General features: G+C 33.6%; 1 protein-coding gene across 6 annotated transcripts in view; it reads left to right on the forward strand.

The window, feature by feature from the left end:
• GKAP1 (G kinase anchoring protein 1) overlaps positions 1–21,259 on the forward strand; it is a 66,240-nt gene that overhangs the window by 20,246 nt on the left and 24,735 nt on the right. For all 6 annotated transcript variants that reach the window (XM_037153793.2, XM_053656409.1, XM_053656408.1 and 3 more), the window contains 3 exons: positions 9,511–9,588; positions 13,010–13,133; positions 15,409–15,431. In XM_037153793.2, coding sequence (XP_037009688.2) covers positions 9,511–9,588; positions 13,010–13,133; positions 15,409–15,431 — 225 coding nt within the window. The remainder of the gene's footprint in view (positions 1–9,510; positions 9,589–13,009; positions 13,134–15,408; positions 15,432–21,259) is intronic.

Raw genomic sequence — 21,259 nt, forward strand, 5'->3', positions numbered from 1 at the left:
TGCCTTTCATGACTTGGAATACTTCTTTCCAGCCCCTTGCCTGCAAGGTTTCTTTTGAGAAATCAGCTGATAGCCTTATGGGACCTCCTTTGTAGGTAACTCTCTCCTTTTCTCTTGCTGCTTTTAAGGTTCTTTCCTTATCTTTAATCTTGGCTAATATAATTATGATGTACCTTGGTGTGTGCTTCCATGGGTCCAACTTCTTTGGGACTCTCTGGGTTTCCTGGAAGTCTATTATTTGCTCAAATAAGTTTTCAATTTCTTCGTCTTCTTTTTTTCCTTCTGGCACTCCTGTAATTCAGATATTGAGACATTTCAGGTTGTCCCAGAGGTTTGTAAGACGCTCTTCACTTTTTTGAATACTTGTTTCTTCATTCTGTTCCCATTGGATGTTTATTTTTTCCTTCTGTTCCAAATTGTTGCTTTGAGACCTAGTTTCCTTCCTGTCACTGTTGGTTCCCTGAATATTTTGCTTTATTTCATTTTGGGTATCTTTCATTTGTTTTTTTTATTTTTTGACCAAGGTTAATCAGTTCTGTGAGCATTTTGATTACCAGGACTTTAAATTCTCTATCAGATAGGCTGGCTCTGTCCTCCTTGTTTAGTTCTCTTTCTGAGATTATGCTCTGTTCTTTCATTTGGGCCATATTTCTTTGCCTTGGCACACCAGTTTGGTTGTTCTGATTGATTTTTTCTTTAATTCCTTGGTTGTTGGAGTTCCATGCAGTTTGATTTTTCTGGCGCTACTGGTTGTTTATTAATTTTGGATTGGTTGTTATCTTCCTTTTAGTTGTGCAAGGAAGCGAAAGGTTTCTACCTATGCCTCCATCTTGGCTGGAACTGTAGAACAGTCTTGTGATAATCTCTAATTAAGATATGTTTAGAGAATTTGGAATCATGGTATTTTTTTTTTTTTTTGCCTTTCCTAATGATTTAGTCTTGCACTGTCATCTCCCTGTTAAGTTGGGTCAGAAATCTTATCTTTGATTTATTTTTCTTTCATGCTTCATATTCAGTGAATTCCAAAACTTAGTCATCCTTTTCTAAGATACAGCCTTCATTATTTTCTGCACTGCTATGTTCTGGTACATGTCCTTGGCTGCTGAGATTATGGTGGTTTAGCCAGGCACATTGATTCTAAGTTCTCATTCTTCTAATATTCAGCTTATTTCTTTAAAATTACTTCTGTCACCATTCTTCTTTCATCTTTCAAATTCTTAAGTTTTAGGGATAGTGTGGAGACTAAATCTACCTAAGCAATATTAACTTATGCTGTTCTCCAACACAGAGGAGGGGAATTCCAAGGTACTGTGTGTAACTCTTATGCCATGTAGGCACTGTGGTAGATATTGTACATATATTAGATTGTAGATCTTTAAAATTACCTTGAAAGGGTGATATCTGTATTTTTTTAAATATATATGAGGAAACTGAAATTCGCAAATTATGTAACTTGACAGAGGTAGCATGAGTGGAATGGGAATTTAAATTACTCACCCAAAGCTATTTTTTCCCCCACATTTCTTGTATTGTATAGAATTCTCTTTTTATTAGGTGTCTCTTTCCTTGGTTTCCAGGGCAGGGCAAAAGTAGGTTTACAGATGTGAATATGCAAAACAGTTCATTTTCATTTTATTAATTGTATTATTTCCCATACAAACAACTATAAACCTACTTTTGCCTTACCCTGTATCTATTCTTAATATCTTTGTATCTTTGTTCATATGGCTCTTTCTTCCTAAAACTCTTCGATTCCTTTTTCTACCTGTTCAAATTATGTATATTCTTTAGGACCAACTTGAATTAGTTTCTTTTCCATATGCCTCTCTGAATAGTTTTTTATCTTTTTCCCCTTGACTTTTGTAAGTTTAATATTGTATTCTGTTTTCTGTACTTCCTATGTGTTAGTCTTCTATCCCCAAATGGAGTAAAAAAATTCTTTGAAGGCAAAGCCAAATTTATGCTGCTTCTTTAAAACCCTACAGGCAAAGCATACAGAAGGCTCTCTACAAGCCTTTATTGGCTAATTGATCATACATTGACATCTTTGTAATATGTGTTCTAGTTTTCAAAGATTTAAATTGAATTCTAAATCATTTTTGCCTATCTACTTTATTTCCTTGTAAACTTTTCCTATATTGGGATAACTACTGTGTTTTAACTACAGTGAAATACTTTTTTGCTCCTTTTGCTTTCAGTTTGGGTGGAGTAATTGATATCAACTCTTTTTGTGTAACATTAACATGAATCTTTTTTTTTTGCTATATCACTATTATTTTTGAATATCCACTTATATAATTATTTAAAAGGTAAATTTGTTATTTTCTCCTGATTATTACTAATTTGGATTAAAGTAATTATTCAGTTCTTTTAAGCTATTCCATAGAAAAGAGCATGTACACAATTTACTCTGGGCTTAATCAGATTTTTTTGTATTATATATCTTAATCCTAATTGTATTTTTCTGAGTTAGATTAATTTTTTTCTGTGATAAACTTAATCTTTTCCACCTCTTTTTGTTGTCTTAATATAGAAATTAGATAAGATGCTTTCAAAGGAAATACTGGTTAACATTTTTTTAGGTATATCAATATATTAGATTGACACAGATCATACTCCTTTAAGTTGGTTTCTGTTTTAGTTTCTTCTTATTTATTTTAGTTTTTGTTTTTAATCCTCACTCAAGGACAGTTCTTAGGAAGGGAGAGAGAAAAACATTGACATGAGAAAAAAACATTGATTTCTCTCCAATACATGCCCCAACTGGGATTCAGACCCACAACTCTTTGGCTGTGGGATAATGCTCCAGCCAAGTGAGCCATGCTGGCCAGGGCATAGTGGGTTTTGTTATTGTTGTTGTTCTTTTTTTACTGTTGAACAATAGAAGCAATTCTGATTAACTCTGGCAAAAAATAATTTGCCAGAAGGATTCTGTGTGATTCGAAGATTTGAATTAAGAACTAAACAACTAGGCCTTAAGAAAGATGGAGGAGAGATCCAAGATGGCGTTGGAATAGGTGGAAGCTATGTTAACCAACTCAAAGCACCAAATTGGAATTATAACTAAATTATAGAAAAATCATTCTGAATAATCAACTGAACACTAGCTAGAGAGAAGCTTTATAACCAAGGACTTATAGAAGAAACCATACCACCACATCAGGACTGGTAGCGAGTATGGAAGAATGAGAAGGCTGTATGGGCTCCCACGGTAGGCAGATGGAATTCCAGGGCGATAGTCAGTGGCCAGGAAGGAGGGCTTCCAACCCCTGAGAATTGTGGAGTCTAAACCCCAAGCTGGGCTCCCCAAGCTGGGCTCCACAGCCTACAGCACCAGAACCAGGAAAGGAAGCCAAATAACATCCAGCTATGAAAAGCAGCGGGGTTTCTGCCCTCCAGAAAGAGATGGCTAGAATGCCTCCTCAAGAGCCAATGCACAAAATTTCATTTGTAGCCACCTAGCCTGAGATTCAGCAGAGAGAGGGCAGAGTGGATGCAAGATGCATGAGGAGAGTCTGGAGTTGGTGGCTGTGGGGGGAGAATTGAAGGGTCAGCTGCCAGGATCTTTGTGCTCAGTCATTTCCCATATTACAGAGCTCTCTTTATTGGACAGAGCACTCCCCTCTGTGAGGCAACAGCCCTGGGGGAAAGCAATAACCCCACTCTGTGGAGCTTAAGCTGGGCTGCTGAGGAGTACACTTGGAGGTACTTCTGGTGATTAAGCCTATTAGCCTGTGGGTGAAGACAGATCTATGGAAGCTTTGAGACTTTAGCTGACCCTTTGCCAGCCTGGTGCTGGTAAAGCTGGTCTTGGTTCTTTCGGTAAACATCCAGGTCCAGCAGGATGATTCCCCACAAGTTGGGGATTACTGATAGCTCTAAACAGGTAGTCCAGGGGCAGTGTCTGATATAGGACTGCATTAGACTCTTTACAGAGCTACCTGATATATAGAAAGAAACACAAAGAGGCAGCCAAAATAGGAAGGCAAAGAAACAGGCCCTAAATGATGGAAAGAAAAGTAAAATTTCTAGAAGAAGAGCTGATAAATGGAGGCAAGCAGTTTATCAGATGTGGTGTAAATTAATGATTACAAAGATGCCCAACAGTATGAAAAAAGGCATAGAAACAATACAAAAGGACCAGTCAGAAACAAAGAATGCAATATATGAAATAATACACTGGAAGGAATAAATAGTAGGTTAGGTACAGCAGAGGATTGAATCAGTGAAAGGTAGGAAAAAATACCTAATCAGAGTAGCAAAAGAAAATAGAATTTAAAAAAATGAGGAGAGTTCAAGGGACCTTTGGGACAACATGAAATATAACAACATTCACATCATGGGGATACCAGAAGGAGAAGAGAGAGCAGGGGGTTATGAACTTATTTGAAGAGATAATGACAAAAAATTTCCCTAAGCTGGTGAAAGAAAAGGCATATAAGTCCAGGAAGCACAGAGTTTCCCAAAGAAGATGGACCCAAAGAGGCCCACATCAAGACACATCATAATTAAAATGGCACAGCTTAAAGACCAGGAGAGAATCTTAAAAGCCACAAGAGAAAAGCAATTAAGTTACTTACAAGGGAGCTCTCATTAGACTGTCATGTGATTTCTGAACAGAAACATTTCAAGGGATTGGCATGAAATCACTCAAGGTGATGAAAAGCAGGGGCCTACAACCAGGGCTAATTTACCCAGAAAGGCTATCATTTAAAATTGGAGGAGAAATAAGAAACTTCCAGACAAAGAAAAAAAACCAAAGGAATTTGTTATCATTAAACCAGTATTGCAACAAATGTTAAAGGTCTTGCTTTAAGAAGAAAAAGGAAAAAACCAGAGAAAATAGCTTTAAAAAAGTCAATAAATACATATTTATCTGTAATCACTTTAAATGTAAATGGCTTAGTGTTCCAATCAAAAGACATAGGGTAGCTGAATGGATAAGAAAACAAGACCTATATATAATGCTGTCTCCAAGACCCCTACCTCAGAATGAAAGATACACACAGACTAAAAGTAAAGGTATGGAAAAAGATATTTCATGCAAATGGAAAGGAAAAGTAAGCTTACATAGTGTAATTTATATCCAACAAAACAGACTCTAAAATCATGGCTATACTAAGAGACAAAGAAGGACACTACAAAATAATAAAGGGAACAATCCAACAAGTTGATATAAATGTTTATGCACCCAACACAGGAGCATCTAACTATTAAAGCCAGTCTTCATGGACATAAAGTGAGAGATTGACAGAAATACAGTCCTACTAGGGGATTTAACACCATTGATTTCAATGGATAGATCTTCCAGACAAAATCAATCAGGAGACAGCAGCCTTAAATGACACACTAGATCAAATGGATTTAAATGATATTTTCAGACCATTTCTCCCTAAAGCAGTAGAATATACATTCTTTTCAAGTGCACATGGAATGTTTTCTTGAATGGACCACATACTAGATACAAAACAAGTCTCAATAAATTTAAGAAGATTGAAATCATACCAGACCTTCTAGTTTCATAGCGCTATGAAACTAGAAGTCAGTCACAAGAAGAAAACTGAAAAATACACAAAGATGTGGAAGCTAAATAATACATTACTAAATAATGAAAGGGTCAAAAATGAGATCAAGGAGGAAATCAAGAGATAACTTAAATGAAAATGAAAACACAACAACCCCAAATCTGTGGGATATGGAAAGCAGTCCTAATTGGGAAATTCATAGCATTATATGCATATCTTAAACAAGAAAAAGATAAAAATAAACAATATAACTTTACACTTAAAGGGACTTGCACAAAACAAAGCTGAGGATGAGTGAAAGGAAGAAAATAATAAAGATCAGAGGAGAAATAAAATAGTATCTAAAAAACAATACAAAGGATCAGTGAATCTAAGACCTGGTTCTTTGAAAAGATACGCAACAGTGATAAACCATTAACCAGACTACAAGACCAACATTAGCCTAATTCCAAAATCAGATGAAGATAAAAACTCTCAGCAAAGTGGGAATAAAGGGAACATGCCTAAACTAATAAAGGCCATATATGACAGTTCCACTGCCAGCATCATACTCAGTGGGCAAAAACTACAAGCATTCCCTTTAAATCTGGGAACGAGACAGGGGTCTCATTTTTACCTCTTCTATTCAGTATAGTACTGGAAGCCCTAGTCATAGCAAGTAGACAAGAAGAAGAAATAAAAGACATTCCAAATTGGAAAGAAAGAAGTAAAACTCAGTTTTTTTGCAGATGACATGATACTGTGTCATCTGCAAAGAGAATCCTAAAGATTTCCATGTAGACACTACTGGAAATGATAAATGATTTTAGTAAAATAGCAGAATGTAAAAATTAATATCCAGAAATCAGTTGCATTTTTATATGCCAATAATGAACTCTCTCAAAATTAAGAATACAATCCCATTCACAATTGCTTCAAAAAGAAGCAATATTTTATTCCTAAAATACTTAGGAATAAATTTATCCAAGGATGTAAAAGACCTATACACAGAAAGTTATAAGAAGCTGAAGAAAGAAATGGAAGAAGGTACAAGTAAGTAGAAGCACATACCATGTTCATAGATAAGACGAATAAGCATCATTAAAATGTCCATACTACCCAAAGCAATCTATAGATGCAATGCAATTCTTATCAAAATTCCAATAACATATTCCATAGAACTAGAACAAATTTCAAAAATTTATATGGAACCACAAAAAGGCCTGTATAGCATCAGTAATCTGGAGAAATAACAAAGTTGGGGGAATCACACTGCCTAATATCAAACTATACTATAAGGCTGTAGTAATCTAAACAGAATGGTTCTGGCATATAAACAGACACATGGCTCAATGGAACAGAATAGAGAGCCCAGAAATAAACTCACATTTTTATAGTCAATATTCAAAAGAGGAAGTAAGCACATATAGTGGGCTAAAGATATTTTATTCAATAAATGATGTTGGGAAAATTGGATAGTACATGCAGAAAAATGAAACTAGACCACTTCCTTATACCACACACAAGAATAAATTCAAAATGGATCAAAGACTTAAATGTTAGACCCCAAACCATAACAGTCAAAAAAACGAAACATAGCAGTAAAATGTTGGGCATTGCTCATAGCAGTATTTTTTTTCTGATATAACTCCTCAGGGAATCAAAAGAGAAAAAATAAAAGGGACTACATCAAACTAACAAGTTTTTGCACAGCAAAGGAAACCATAAACAAAATAAAAAGACAGCCCCCTGAATGGGAAAACATTTGCCATTTCTTTTGATAAGAGGTTAATATCCAAAATTTATAAAGAACTTACAAAAACCCAACATCAGAAAAACAATTCAATTAAAAAATGGGCAAAGGACCCGAATAGACACTTCTCCCAACAGGACATATACATGGCCAATAGACATATGAAAAAGTGCTCAATGTCACTAATTATAAGAGAAATGAAAATTAAAACCACAATGAGATATCACTTCACACCTGTCAAAAGGCTGTCATCAGTAAATCAACAAACAACAAGTGCTGGTGAGGATGTGGAGAAAGGGGAACCTTTTTGCCCTGTTGGTGGGAATGCAGTTTGGTACTGCCACTGTGGAAAGCGATATGGGGTTACTTGAAAAAATTAAAATTGGAACCATCTTATGATCCAGCAGTTCTGCTTTGTGCATATTTGAAGAAACCCAAAACACTAATTTGAAGGAATATAAAGCACCCCTATGTTCATTGCAGCATGATTTGCAATAGCCAAGATTTGGAAACAGCCCAAGTGTCAGTAGATGAGTGGATAGAATAACTATTGGACATTTATACAATAAAATACTACTCAACCATAAAAATGAAGTAATTTAGCCCACTGCGACAGCTTGGATAGACTGTATATAGCATTATACTGAGTGAATAAGCCAGTCATATGTGAAATTTAATGAACAAACTAAACTAACGAGAAAAATAGAGGCAGACTCAGAGCGAGCAGGCTGACAGCTCTGGGGGCAGGTTAGGGGAGTGGAGGAATGGAGCAAAGAAGAAAAAGGACTCATGGACACAGACAACAGTGCTGATACAGGGGAAGGGGTGGGCAGAAGTGGAAAAGTGCGTAAGTGGGTTCAAAGGTAATGGGGCAATATACAATAAAAATAAACTTAAGAAAGATGGAAACTAAGGAATTCTGGGGTGCTCAAGGGTATGAACTAATATATAGAACTAGTACACTCACTTTCAGAGAGCTGTTATCAGATGATTGAACCCCATTTGCGTTGTGTTCTCAAAATTTAACTCCTAGGAAATCAAAAAAGAGGCATAGATTGCCTGTCCAGGTGGGTCAGTTGGTGGGTGCATCATCCTGTACACCCAAAGGTTGTGGATTTGATCCCCAATCAGGGCACATATTGGTTTGATCTCTGGTTGGGGCGCAACCGGGAGACAACTCATTGATGTTTCTCTTTTCCTTGGGTAATGATTTTTTTAAGAAGTTGAATCCCTTGCCCTTACCATGTTGTTGATAATGGTATCTTGGATGGCTGGTTATGTTGGATAGTATATGGGATTATGTGATTGGCTGTCCTACTAGAATCATGTGACATTAGAATGAAGTTTAGTCATCAAAAGGAATAAAGAAATGTATTCTGGACTGAAAGACAAGACATGTCCATTAAATTTATGCTTTTATTACTCATGATGTATAAATTAATAAACACTTGCTTACAAATTTACAAAAGTAAACTTTTGTCTTATTGCAATTATCCTATATTCAGTTGTAGACATTCAGTTATTTCCAATACTGTACCACCCAAAGTCCCATCCAACTATTGTAGCAAATCTGTTTGGCAATTAGGAAAATTCTTAAGAGAGTTACTTGATTAGAGGGTATGGAAGCTAGATTGTAAGAAGTTAAGGTGAGAGTCTGTGATGGAAAAGAAGAACCAAGAGATGTGGATTACAGAAAATCATTTTGTTATAATACTAGGTGATTTTAAAGGTAGAGCAACCATATAAAAGAATAGAATGATAGTAAAAGGATTCACTGTAATTATTGTGTAATATCAGGCATATACCAGGACATTTGGTTATCTTATTGAAAGTTCTGTATCTGTGGTTTAATCTGTATTAAGGAAATGGTATGTTTTATAATGCTTAGCATTTTTCAGTAGTTTTATAATTTTAAAGAATAATCACTTATATTTCCAGTGTCCTAAACTGCATAGTGCCTTTGACATCCATTACGGTGACATTTTTCATAAGATTTTTTATTACAGTAAAAGGATTATGTAATAATACAACAAATTATTGACAGTGAAAGAAGAAATAGATATCAGAATTGGAAATTTTTGCTTTAGTATGGTCTATAAAATAACTGCCCCTTATTTTGGCATGGATTGATAACTTTGTAGAACCCAGACTGTTTTATAATGTATTTGTTTTATTTTTCTGTATATATTGTTATAGTTATTTTGTTAATGTGGTATAATCATATCATCTGTTCATTGTGAAACTTTTTTTTAGCTGACATCTGAAATGTTTCAAGCAGATCTTGAGAAGGCATTGTTGCTAAGTAAATTAGAATATGAAGAACACAAAAAGGTATTTACACATTTATTCACTTAGCTTTATTAGGTTTAAGTTGGCAAAAGTTAGGACCAGCCTTCCTGAATTTTGTATTAAAGTTCTTTTAAAGTTTGTTTTGGAAATCTATTACTTAACAAAATATTATTAAGCTTTTATAATAAGATTCCTCCTCAGGTTTTGATAGACAACAGAAACATGTAGGTTAAGCTTTGTCTGATCATTTGGAATGTTTAGTTACAAAGGTCCCTCCACCTAACGTGAAGGGAAGAGAGTAAATTAAATTAACAGTAGATAATTTATTTTAAATGAACATAGAAAATGAGTAGATTAAAAAATGTAAGGTAAGTATGAGTACAGGGGCATCATTAAGAGACCTTCTGCTAGAGATGATGCTACAATTAAGTAAAATATATGGGAGGATATTTCTGATAATTTGGCCATTTGAACTCAGCACTTGTCACTAAGCTGTGATAATGGGCTGTATGCTGATGCATTCTACATCTTATAGAATCACAAGATGCATTCTACATTTTGTAACTATATAAACATTAAAGCAAAAAGTAGTGTTTGTTTCCAGTTTATATATTTAAATTGAGCATTTATATTATCTTTATATTATTTAAATTTAGACCTTTACATGTATTGGGGTTTTTTTGATCCATAAAATTTATTCAACTTGTGATTACTTAGTAGTTGATCATAAGTGGCCTCTGGTTATACTTAAGGGCCTTTAGATTATGTCGTTGTGCACTAGCGCCTTCATTCAAGATGAAGGGAAGAGGGTAATTAAAATTTACAGTAGATGATTTTGCTATTTATTCATAGCTCAAGGAAAAAAGAAGAAAACCAGTAAACTTAACTTTTGTACACTATATGCGTTTTATTTTCCATGTCTCTATTCCTGTTATCCTGAAAAATAAGAATAACTATAATCCTGTTGTTACTTACCCATTTAGACACAAAGCTGGCAGTTACAAAAATTGATACAGCTAGCTTTATTGGGACTTAAGTCAGTTAAGGGACTTTCATGTTACATTGGAAATGTCCTCCGGACTTGCTCAATTTGAAGATAAAATTTATCAAATTGAAATTATTAAATAATAATGATTTGTTGTTTCTAGACATATGTCTAGATTCTAAAGCTAAAGTGTCTAGCTGTATCTTAAAGGAGTAGTAGAGTAGATGGTGTTGATTAAATATTATGCTTCCATGCCAGTTTTCTTGGCACAGTCGTAGATGTAATACCCAAAAGCATTGGTTTTATTACACAATGACTCTCAAAGAATGAACTCCTTTTGTATGTGATAGCTAGTTCAATGTCATTACATTGATGTAGTCATTGAATTTTAGGTCATTTACTTCAATTTAAAAACTATATTTCAGCTCCAGGATTTTTATAATAACTAAAGTTTGGGATGGCATTTTCTATTTTCTTATGTCACTTACTCAGCAAATATTCTTTTGAATAACCAAAATGTGGTAGGTACACAATATAAAGATTAGGACATGGTCTAAGCCCTTGATTTAGTGCAGGGAGATATACATACTATATTATGGTGCATAGTATTGAGAGATATATGTTCTCAGTGCAGTGGAAATTCAGAAAGATAGAAGAATTGTTTCTGCTTAGATGGGGAGGAATTTTAGGAAAGGATTCTTAAAAGAGGATCATACTACATATTAGAAGTTCACAGGGTAGCTCTGAAAGATGTGGCCCAGTTGGTTGGATCATCATCACATAAGCAAAATGTTGTGGATTTGAATCCCAATCAGGGCACATACCTAGGTTGCAGGTTTCAACCCTATTGGGTATGTATGGGAGGCAACTGAGCTATACTTCTCTCTCACATTGATGTTTCTCTTTCTCCCTTCCTCTCTCTGAATGCAATAGAAGAATGTCCTTTGGTGAGGATTTAAAAAATAAAAAAAGTTTGCAGCATAGGTAGTAGGAAAGTCAGCATTCTCAGGGAAGGAGTGACAAGTATACAAAATATGTACGTATGAAGGAGTATAGCATATTGAAAAACTATAATGTAGGAACTTAGAGTTGGTAGAATAAGGTATAAAGAACCTTTGTACCAGGCTAAGGAGATTAGATTTTATACATATACACAGAACTCTTGAATATTTTTAACTTTGAAATTGATTTTAAGTTTTCATTTTAGCAATTCATGCTGTAGCAGTGTAGAAGATGGATTGAAGGGCTAAAATTAGAGGGTTTTGGCAGTGTGAAGCAAAAGAGGATAGGGGAAATGACAGAAGGTATGAAGAAAAAATAGATTTAAGAGAGCTTTAAGAGATAAACCTAATAAGACCTACTGACTAATTTGGATATAAAATGTGTAGAAAGAGTAGGCAAGGACGACTCTGATGTTTTTGGCCTAAACAGATGATGGTGGCATTAAGTAAGAGAATTGGAGATGCTTGTTGAATATCTCAGGTCAGTCGTCTGCACATACAGAAATTGTCATTGTATAGGTAGAACTTTAAACTTTGAGTTTGAAAAACAATAGGTGTAAAGCGTAAGAATAGGTTAGAGTGGATTAATGGTCAATAACAGTTACATTTTTAAGAACAGAGTTGGGAAAAGGGAAGCCAGTGAAGGAGACTCAAGAATATTTAGAAATGTACTGAGAAAACCAAGAAATGCTTGAAAAACAATGTCTTTTAGATTTGACATTTAAAAGGAAGTTGACCTTAATTTTAGTGTCAGAGAAGAGAAGAAGCCAGATGTCGGGAGTTGGGAGGGAGAGTGAGAAAACAAATTGACTGTAGATTGTTGTTTTAAGTTTGGTCCAGAAATGATGAAGAAGAGGGTGGTGCCCTGATTGGTATGGATAAGTTGGTTGGGCAGTCACCAACCAACCAGCAAAACCACCAACCAACCACCAACCAGTCACCAGCAAAGCAAAAAGCTGCTGGTTGTTCTACTCCAGGTTAGAGTACATGCCTGGGTTGTGGGTTTGGTCCCCGGTTGGGGCACATACAGGAGGCAGCTGATCAATGTTTCTCTCTCACATCAATGTTTCTCTCCCTCTCTTTCTCTCTCCCTTTTCTTCTAAAAATAAAATCTTTTAAAATTTTTTATTTTATTTTATTTGTTGTTCAAGTACTGTTTTCTATCTTTTGCTCCCATCCCAGCCCACCGCTGCTGCCCCCCAGAGTAAATAAAATCTTAAAAAAAAAAAAGAGGGTAGCAAGTAGTGGTGGATATAGACCAAGTCATAGCTTTCTGTTTTTATTTTAATGTTTAAGAGGCAAGAGATTGAGTGTCTAAATAAACAGGTATCCTTTTATACAAGTTGGCTAGCCTAAGTTTTAATTTTTTATTTGCCATTTATCTTCAAAAAGAAAACTTTGGTAAACATATTACCTGTTGGTAAGTTGATTTTACAAGTGTACAGTAAGCTTAATGGTTGTTGATAATTCTTTTTAGGACTATGAAAATGCCGAAAATGCTTCAACTCAGTCAAAGGTTATGAGTAAAAAAGATAAAAGAAAGAATCATCAGGGAAAAGACAAACCTCCCACAGTATCACTAAAAGATTTTCAGTCTGAAGGTAATGTATATGTGAAATCTGTTATGCTAAAGCACTGTTATAAATCTTTGTATACTTAAGTTGTAAGGATCTTTCTCATTTTTAAAATAAGTAAACATTGTTTTGTTAATCTTCTACTTAGACTATAGAATGTAAACTTGTTTGGAAATAGGATGTTTAGTGGTTAAAGTAATTTAAAATCAATTAAAAACCCCATCACTAAAACTTATCTTTTTATATTTCTGAATTTGTCCCTTTTCTAACACTCACTGAAAATAAAAATTGGCATTTATAGTTTTTAGGTCATCATGGAACAAAGATATTATTGTCCTTATATATAAAGTCATTTGGCTTAAACTAGATCAGGAATAGTATCTTTAGCTTTCATCCATTATTGGTCAACCTCCTCAAGTTATCTGGAACTACATCTTAGAAAATTAAAATGCAAATTTTTAGAATGAGATATATTACCAGAAAACTATATTATTATTTTTATTTTCTTTTTGTAAAAAAGGGAAGGCAAAAGAAAATTATATCATCCACTAAATATTTGAAGACAGACTACAAAGCACTTTTTTTGATGTTGGAAATTGTGAAAACACTAGGTTCTGTACTGTATTCTATGATAGCCAATATTCCTGTGTGGTAACTTAAATATGAGTTAGTTAAAATCAACTAAAATAAAAAGTTTCTTAGTTGCATAGGCCACATTTCAAATGCTCAGTAGCCACATGTGACTAGTAGCTTCCATATTAGATAGCCCAGTCAAAAATTTTTTTTGAATAGGGCTGGGTGTATACCAGTCAGCTCAAGTTGCTAACCAAATGGACAGCTATTTGTTCATTAACAGAGCAGCCTATTTGATTGATATGAATTTAGCCTTAATACATTGGGGCATTCATTGTGTGAGGATTATTAATATTATAGCAGTAATCTAAGAAAAACCCCTACTTTACTATTTTTAGAAACCAGCCTATCTGTGAAATTGGGAATAAATTTAAAGGGTTATTTTGCTTTCCTTTATGGATCAGGAAAGTTGCTTTGTTTAGGGTTGAAAGAGCAGATGTATGTTAAAATAAAATTCCCAATTTTAGTAAAAAAGATTTTTATATAAGAAATATTTTATTAGAAACCAAGCAGAAACATAAAAATTTTTTAAATGTTTTTATTTTTTATATGTTTGATTTATTAAATATATAAATTTATTAGATGGATTGAGAAAGATCAATATGATGCTGTTAAAGGAAACTCTACAACTATTACAAGACATGATTAACACATTCTTCATCAGGTTCCGATATCATATTATAAGTTAAGTGGAACATACTAATAGAATGTATAATCTACCAGAATTTAGTAATTAGATCTCTGAAACTTGTGATTTTATCATTTACTGTGTTTATGGACTTGATTCTCATCAACAAATGCTTTAGAGAACTGGTTCAGCTTTTAGATTTTCAGTCACAAGAAAGCTATTCTACTCAATTAATTAGTCCTTGAGAATGGAAAATTTCCATTGTCCACAAGAGGCATTATTAAATATTACATATCCTGGTCATTTTCAATTTAAGAACACTTGCTCCCTAATTGTACTTCGGTATTAGCCTTCAGTCTGGGTGGATTCTCTTATGTGTCTTCCTTTTCCTCACTCTGTAATCCCTTTTTATAAATGCTGTGTTGTTACTAAATCAATGATTTGTTTAATTCAGATATATTCGTTTTGTCTTCCTTTTTTGTATTTATTCTATAATACATCAATTTTTAGAATTTTTAAATGGTATATCAAATCACTACAATGTATTTTAAAAAATAAACTAGCTAGTAGTTTTAAAGGACACAAATTACTATTCGACTTTTAATTTTGTTTGCTAAAGAAGTAATAAGTACAGTTTTTGCAACCACAATGTCCTGTGATTTGATTTTAGAAATTTTTGTACCCCCTCAAGTTCTCCCCTCCTTTCAAAAATATTAAATGAAACCAAAAACTTAAATGATGTAGAATTCAAATGTTTAAAATTTAGTAGTACCCTTTATGGGTGCTATCATGGGTGACATTTACTGGGTTAGAAGACCTGGTCCCTAAGCTGAACAAATTAATAGTTATATACTGAATTTTAACATCTTACCCCTAGAAAAAGAAATCTGATGAATCCTAGGCAAATCCCAAATGACTTCTGAAACTCTTACTATAATTTTGAAATTCTTTTGAACTACTTCATTTAAATATTTTACATATTAAAATATTTTCTATGTTAATGTTTTTCAATGAAGTGTCACTGTTTTTTCTTTTTTACAGATCATACTAGTAAAAAGACAGAGGTAAGTGTTGTAACCACATTTATTTTAGAAAACACTTGTGATTTCAAGAATAGTACTTGATTGTGTAGCAGTAAGTCTTTTTTGAGACATAGTCATTTAATGGACAACCCATAGGTTTTTCATGAGTAAATTTGATCATATTTCTGGCAGTTATAAGGATATAAAATACATTGTGGTAGAATGAAAATATGATTATGTGCATGAAATATAATAACATTTGGTTTTAGCATCCTAATTTGTGTGTACCTATGAGCCAAAAGGTTATATGATACATAAGTTAAAATTTTAGGGAAACTCAGCCTTTATTTTAACTTTTATTAAAAACATTCTGAAACCCTGTTTCAAGATATTTTGGACATAGAGAAATTGTGAGGTTAGCTGTGATAATATTGTTTATACCCATGGATAAGATTAACCCAATGATACACTTTTCTTAGCATTCACTATTAGCAGGTAGTGCAGCCATAACTAAGTTTTATTGGTTACTCTTTTTTTTAAGAGTCCATAGAGCCTTTTATAACCCTTTTAAAACTGGAAAATGAGACTGCTGTAAAATATCTTTTAATTTGAGGATGGTGCTAAAAATTGTTAAGAGTGCTTTTGACTTCTTTAGGTGATAATTTGAAAGTTTTATTCTTTTATTATGTGTGTATTTTGTCAGTAATTCCATTAATTGATTTTTTTTCAGATGGTCAGATATCCCTTGATTTCACTTTAGAGTACATATATGGTTCTTGATCTTTTTTTGTTGTTTCAGGCATTTGAAAACAACATCTAAATAAGTCTGTAATTATATTAGTTCCTAACTATTCGCACACAGAATTGATTTATTAGTAAAACAGATACTAGAAATTCTTTTGAAGTTATTAATAAACCATTGTTACCATTTCTTAGATTAAACTTAAATGACCACAAATATAGACTGAGTATTAATTTTATGTTTAAAAGTGGAAAACATGTACTTTTGGATTGATTCCTTTTTTTAAAATCCATTGATTTAAATGGAAGTTAGCATTATGTGAACGGGCAAGCAGATAGAAATGGTACACCGTACTCCTAAGAAACTACCCCCAACTGTTAGTAGAGGGAAAAATAATTTTTATAAACTGCTCCATTCTTGCTTTTTCTTCTTTCCTAATTTGAAAGAAGAAAAAAGTCAGAATGACCAGGATTTCATCTATTTAATATACACACTTAATCTGATTGTATTTAAACAAGCATAGGTATGTGGCATAGTATACATTTTGTCTTTCATTGTAATTTAAGAGCTATGCTCACATTTTCTGGTAAATAACTTGATATGTAATAAAATTTACTTTAAATAATTCCAATTAAGAGATTTTCTGTATTTGTAAGTGCAGTCTAATTGTAATTTATTTCTTATGTAACTGTTTTAAGAAAATGTAATTCACATTATTGTTGTAACTTATTATACCGAAGTGATGTTCCATTTTCATTATTGGTATTACTTTCTGGGACTTGAATATTTAAGTGGTTATGCCATTGCTCTAATAATTTAGAAAAACTTTTTTTCAGTGAGTTCAAAAGAGAAGTTTGAAAAAAATTCTGATTTCAACCCTAAAATGACATGTTTTCTGCTCCTAAAAATTACTAGTCTTTGTTATATTGTATGCTGAATAATTGATTTAATTCTTTCCATCTTTAATATTTTACTTACATCAAGAGGTTTTTTTCCATGGGTACTCTAAAATTCATAAACTCTGTGGAGAATTATATACATCCCACCCTTCCCCTCATAAATCAGGAATTCACTGGACAAAATTCAAAAGGAAAACTATTTTTTGCTGGATGATGAGGATTACTTGATTGCCTGTGTATTTGTCTAACTGCTAGCTAAACTTGTTCTCAGGTTAATTTCATCATTCCCCTTTTTCTTTTTCCATTCACCTCATAATTTATGATTACGTGTTATTAGTCTCAGTACTTTCTTTCAGTCCCAGTGCTTTGTAATCTTTCACCCTGAAATGATTAAAATAAATGACACTTTCAGGAGTAAAGGATGGAAACAATTTTTCTTCATTAAATGTGCAGGAGCTCTTGGCTGCCTCTGCTATCACCAGTCCCCTACCCTTCACTACGGTGTAGTCAAGAAAATCTTACGAGAAGTCTAGACAGGCACAATGAATAATAGTGTAGGTACTTGTACACACTTCTTAAAAACCTCAAATGACCATGTCTTTAAAATAGCATTATTTGATCCTTGAAGTTGTTTTGTTTGTTTCTAATTTTAATGTGTTTCCTTTGTAAATGCCAGTACTGCTAGATTAAGTATCTCATAGCTACTCCTTTTTCTTTAGTCTTACATTTGCCTGGCCTGTCCTCTGGTACCATTTAATATTTTTAAAAATTTTAGTGCTCATCATATGTCTTGAAGTCTTAAATTTTATAAGGTCAAATCTTTAATATACTTGAATAGATGATCTCTAGGAGAGCACCCAAGAATTTTTACAGTTGCCAAAGGGTAGAGAAGGAGAGGAACTGGGATGGGAGAAAGGCTAACTTTTCACAATATAAATGTTTGAATTTTCTATCATGTTTGTGTACTATCTGTTAAAAATTATATTAATCTCTGGCTGGGTAGGTAAGTGGTTAGAGCGCTGCCACTGATAGGCTAAAGTTGTGGGTTCAGTCCCCACTCAGGGTATATACAAGAATCAACCAAATAAATGCATAAATAAATGGAAAAACAAATCAGTCTCTTTCTCGCTCTCAAAAAAGAGAAAGCTGGGGAACAAACCCAGTTCTGTCTAGATCCATAGCCCATTTCTTTTTATTGCATTATGCTTCCAAAATCTCTACATTAGATATATGAGTTTGAATAAATAAATTTATTCATTTTAGGCCCTAGCCATATTAGCTGAAAAGGAAAGATTTAATTTGTTGATTTCTACAATTATGATAAATGATCAGTGCGTGACTGAAATAAATATTATATGCTAAAAAAGTTAAACCCTATAGTTAATGCTGCCAAAGCACAGGAGAATAACAGTATTAGTTAGACCATTAAATTCTAAAAGTAATAAATGCTACCCAGCTTTTAAAAATCTCACCTAAAATTTGGTTTTACCCAAGCAATTCAACCTATTATCTTACTCCTTTCAATGTGCTAAACTCATTTTTGTGTCCATGCCTTATTTGTATTTATTATATTTGTTAGCTTGCTTTGGTTGTAACAGAAACCTGAATCAATACAGCTTAAGCAAAAGAGAGACATTTATTGGTTCATGTAACCAAACAGTGGAAGAATAGGGAAAGAGCTGGCTTCATAGTTGACTAGATTGAGAAATTTATATAGTTTGGGGACTCTTCATTTCTCTCCTAAGTCTCAGTTGCTATCTTTCGCTTCACTCATGGCAGATCACTTTATTATGGGGGAATCTCAAGAGTTATGTCTTTAACGGATATTATATAAACTGTTAATTAGCTTTTGAAGCTTGATAATTTAGGTCGGCTTTTGTTTTGTTTGTTTTTGAGGAGATGAGGGAAGCAAGAGTATTTTCTAGATGATGCAATGTGCTTCTAGGCATATCTCAGGGGGAATAGAATTTTTCTGGTGTTAAATTGAATCTCCATTAAAAGGAACCAGATTACTTGAAGAAATATGGCTGCTTCTATGGCTGCAACTGGGGATACACAAGATGAACCTGGAGTGTCTTGTGATGTTAGAAATCAAGGAAGTACTTAAAAATATATATATAGGGGCATGTCACAGGGACATAGGAAACAACCTAAAATACCTCCCTATGTCCACAGCTGGGACAATTTGAGATACAAAGTAAATAATACACATAAAGTATTGGTACCCAGAGTATAAAGTACTTATCCATAAGTTGATAGTCATATAAATAAGTTATTGAATAAATAAATAAATAAAGGGAGAGAAGAGACAAATCTCCTGTACAGAAAATATAAATAATTTATATAGATATTACCCCTCTGGAGGAGAGAACTTGTTCCACTCTCCTTGAGTAACGAGCTTCCAAAAAGAGGGTGTACAAAGGGAGGGAAAGTAACTTTATATTGGAGAAACCTAGCAAACACAACCTTGACCATGTGATCAATGCCAATATTATTAGTGGTAAATTATGTTGATAGCATGTACCCTTGATTTGATATGATATATGATGAAAATGGCCTATGACTTTGTGGTCTCTCTCTCTGTCTCAAAAACCACAACCCAGTCTAACCATGAGAAACATAGACAAACCCAAATCAAGGGACAGTCTACAAAATACCAGACCAGTAGGACCAGTACTCCTTAAAACTATCAAGGATATCAGAAAAAACTCTGAGAAACTGTCATGGACCAGAAAAGCCTAAGGAGACATGATGACTAAATGTAATATATCCTAGATGGGATCTTGGAACAGAAAAAGAACAGTGGAGTCTAGTTATAATAATGTGGCAGTGTTAGTTCTTTAGTTGTAAAGTGTACTGTGATAATGTAATATGTTATCAGAAGGAGAAACTGGGTGAGAGATGTATATAGAAACTCTGTCTAATCAGAAACTTTTTTGTTAGACTATTCTAAAATTTTTTTAAAGTTTGTTCAAAATTTAGATCAGTGATTTCAGGGGTTGTCAGCCATTATAAAGTTTTCCATCACTTTCAGTGGTTTTAGCAGCTATTAATGATTATTTCCTTGATTTATTATTTTTTAGAGTTCTTTATTAAATTTAAAATTCAGGAATACATGCATATAGTATTATAATAATGGAATGGTAGAGGAGAGTTTATGAAGTCAGAAGTCTCCCAGACGTTACCCTTTTCTTACTACTTTGGAAATTTATTTTTCTCACATTTGAAGATTGACTCTGCATCAAGCCTTGCGAAAGTATTTGGAGGTTTTCTGCACCCAGTATATTTTTTCATAGTACTTTGCCTACCCATGTATTTTTCCGTGCATCTTCCTCAGTGGTGTCTTGTCCATGAATAGCTGTTCTTGTGAAGGGGAACAAAGTCAGGAATGACCTGTTTTGATCTTGGTGGTGTCACTTCCCTTCCATCTTTTTTTATTTGGCTAATTGTACTTCAGAACTTGGACAAAAAGGTACTCTTTCCTGGAAGCTTTCCCTGATTGTGGTGTTATTTAGATGCCCAGGATACCTTGTGTATACTTTATAGCCTTCAACAGCCTATTTTATTATTGTTTTGTTCTTTCACTAGAATTTGAGTTCTTGGAAGTATGGGACCATGTCTTGTTGATTTAATTTTGCTGATAGTCCTAATTCCTGTCACATATTAAGTAAGATAAATGATATTGATTGATGAATGAATGTTCTGTCTTCTCACTAAAATCTTCCCTAACCTTTTCTGGTCTGCTTCTCCTGTGTTTTTTTACAACACTTACAACAGAGGCACATAGATTTTTTATTTTTTGTACCACTTCAAGCACATTGTTAGGGCCTTCATTGAGCTCTGCATTAAGAAGAATTCTGAGACTGCACACTTGCTCAGGAAGAAAATGTGCCACTATCAATTATGTTTACCATTTGTAAAAGAGAACTAAATGGCTGCATGCTTACAGGTATTTGCCCTTGCTGATACGTAAAAAAGAGTGCTTAATAATTATTTGTTATTATGTGTTAGTTTTTGTCAGCAGATTGTGAGTTCTGAGAGTAGCATATAAACAGCATAATAGTAATTATATTGGGAGAGCTTAATAAGTAATTGTTTTAAGTCAAGTTCAAGACTTGAATCCATCAGGGTCTACCCTAGGGAAGAGTAGAAAGTAGAATTACCATACATATTATGTCATCTTTAATATAGTAGCTCATTTAAAGAACACCATTATTTAGAATTCCTCT

Source organism: Artibeus jamaicensis, unplaced genomic scaffold (genome assembly GCF_021234435.1).
Source record: "Artibeus jamaicensis isolate MK-2021 breed Jamaican fruit bat unplaced genomic scaffold, CSHL_Jam_final scaffold_1964, whole genome shotgun sequence".
NCBI lineage: Eukaryota > Metazoa > Chordata > Mammalia > Chiroptera > Phyllostomidae > Artibeus > Artibeus jamaicensis.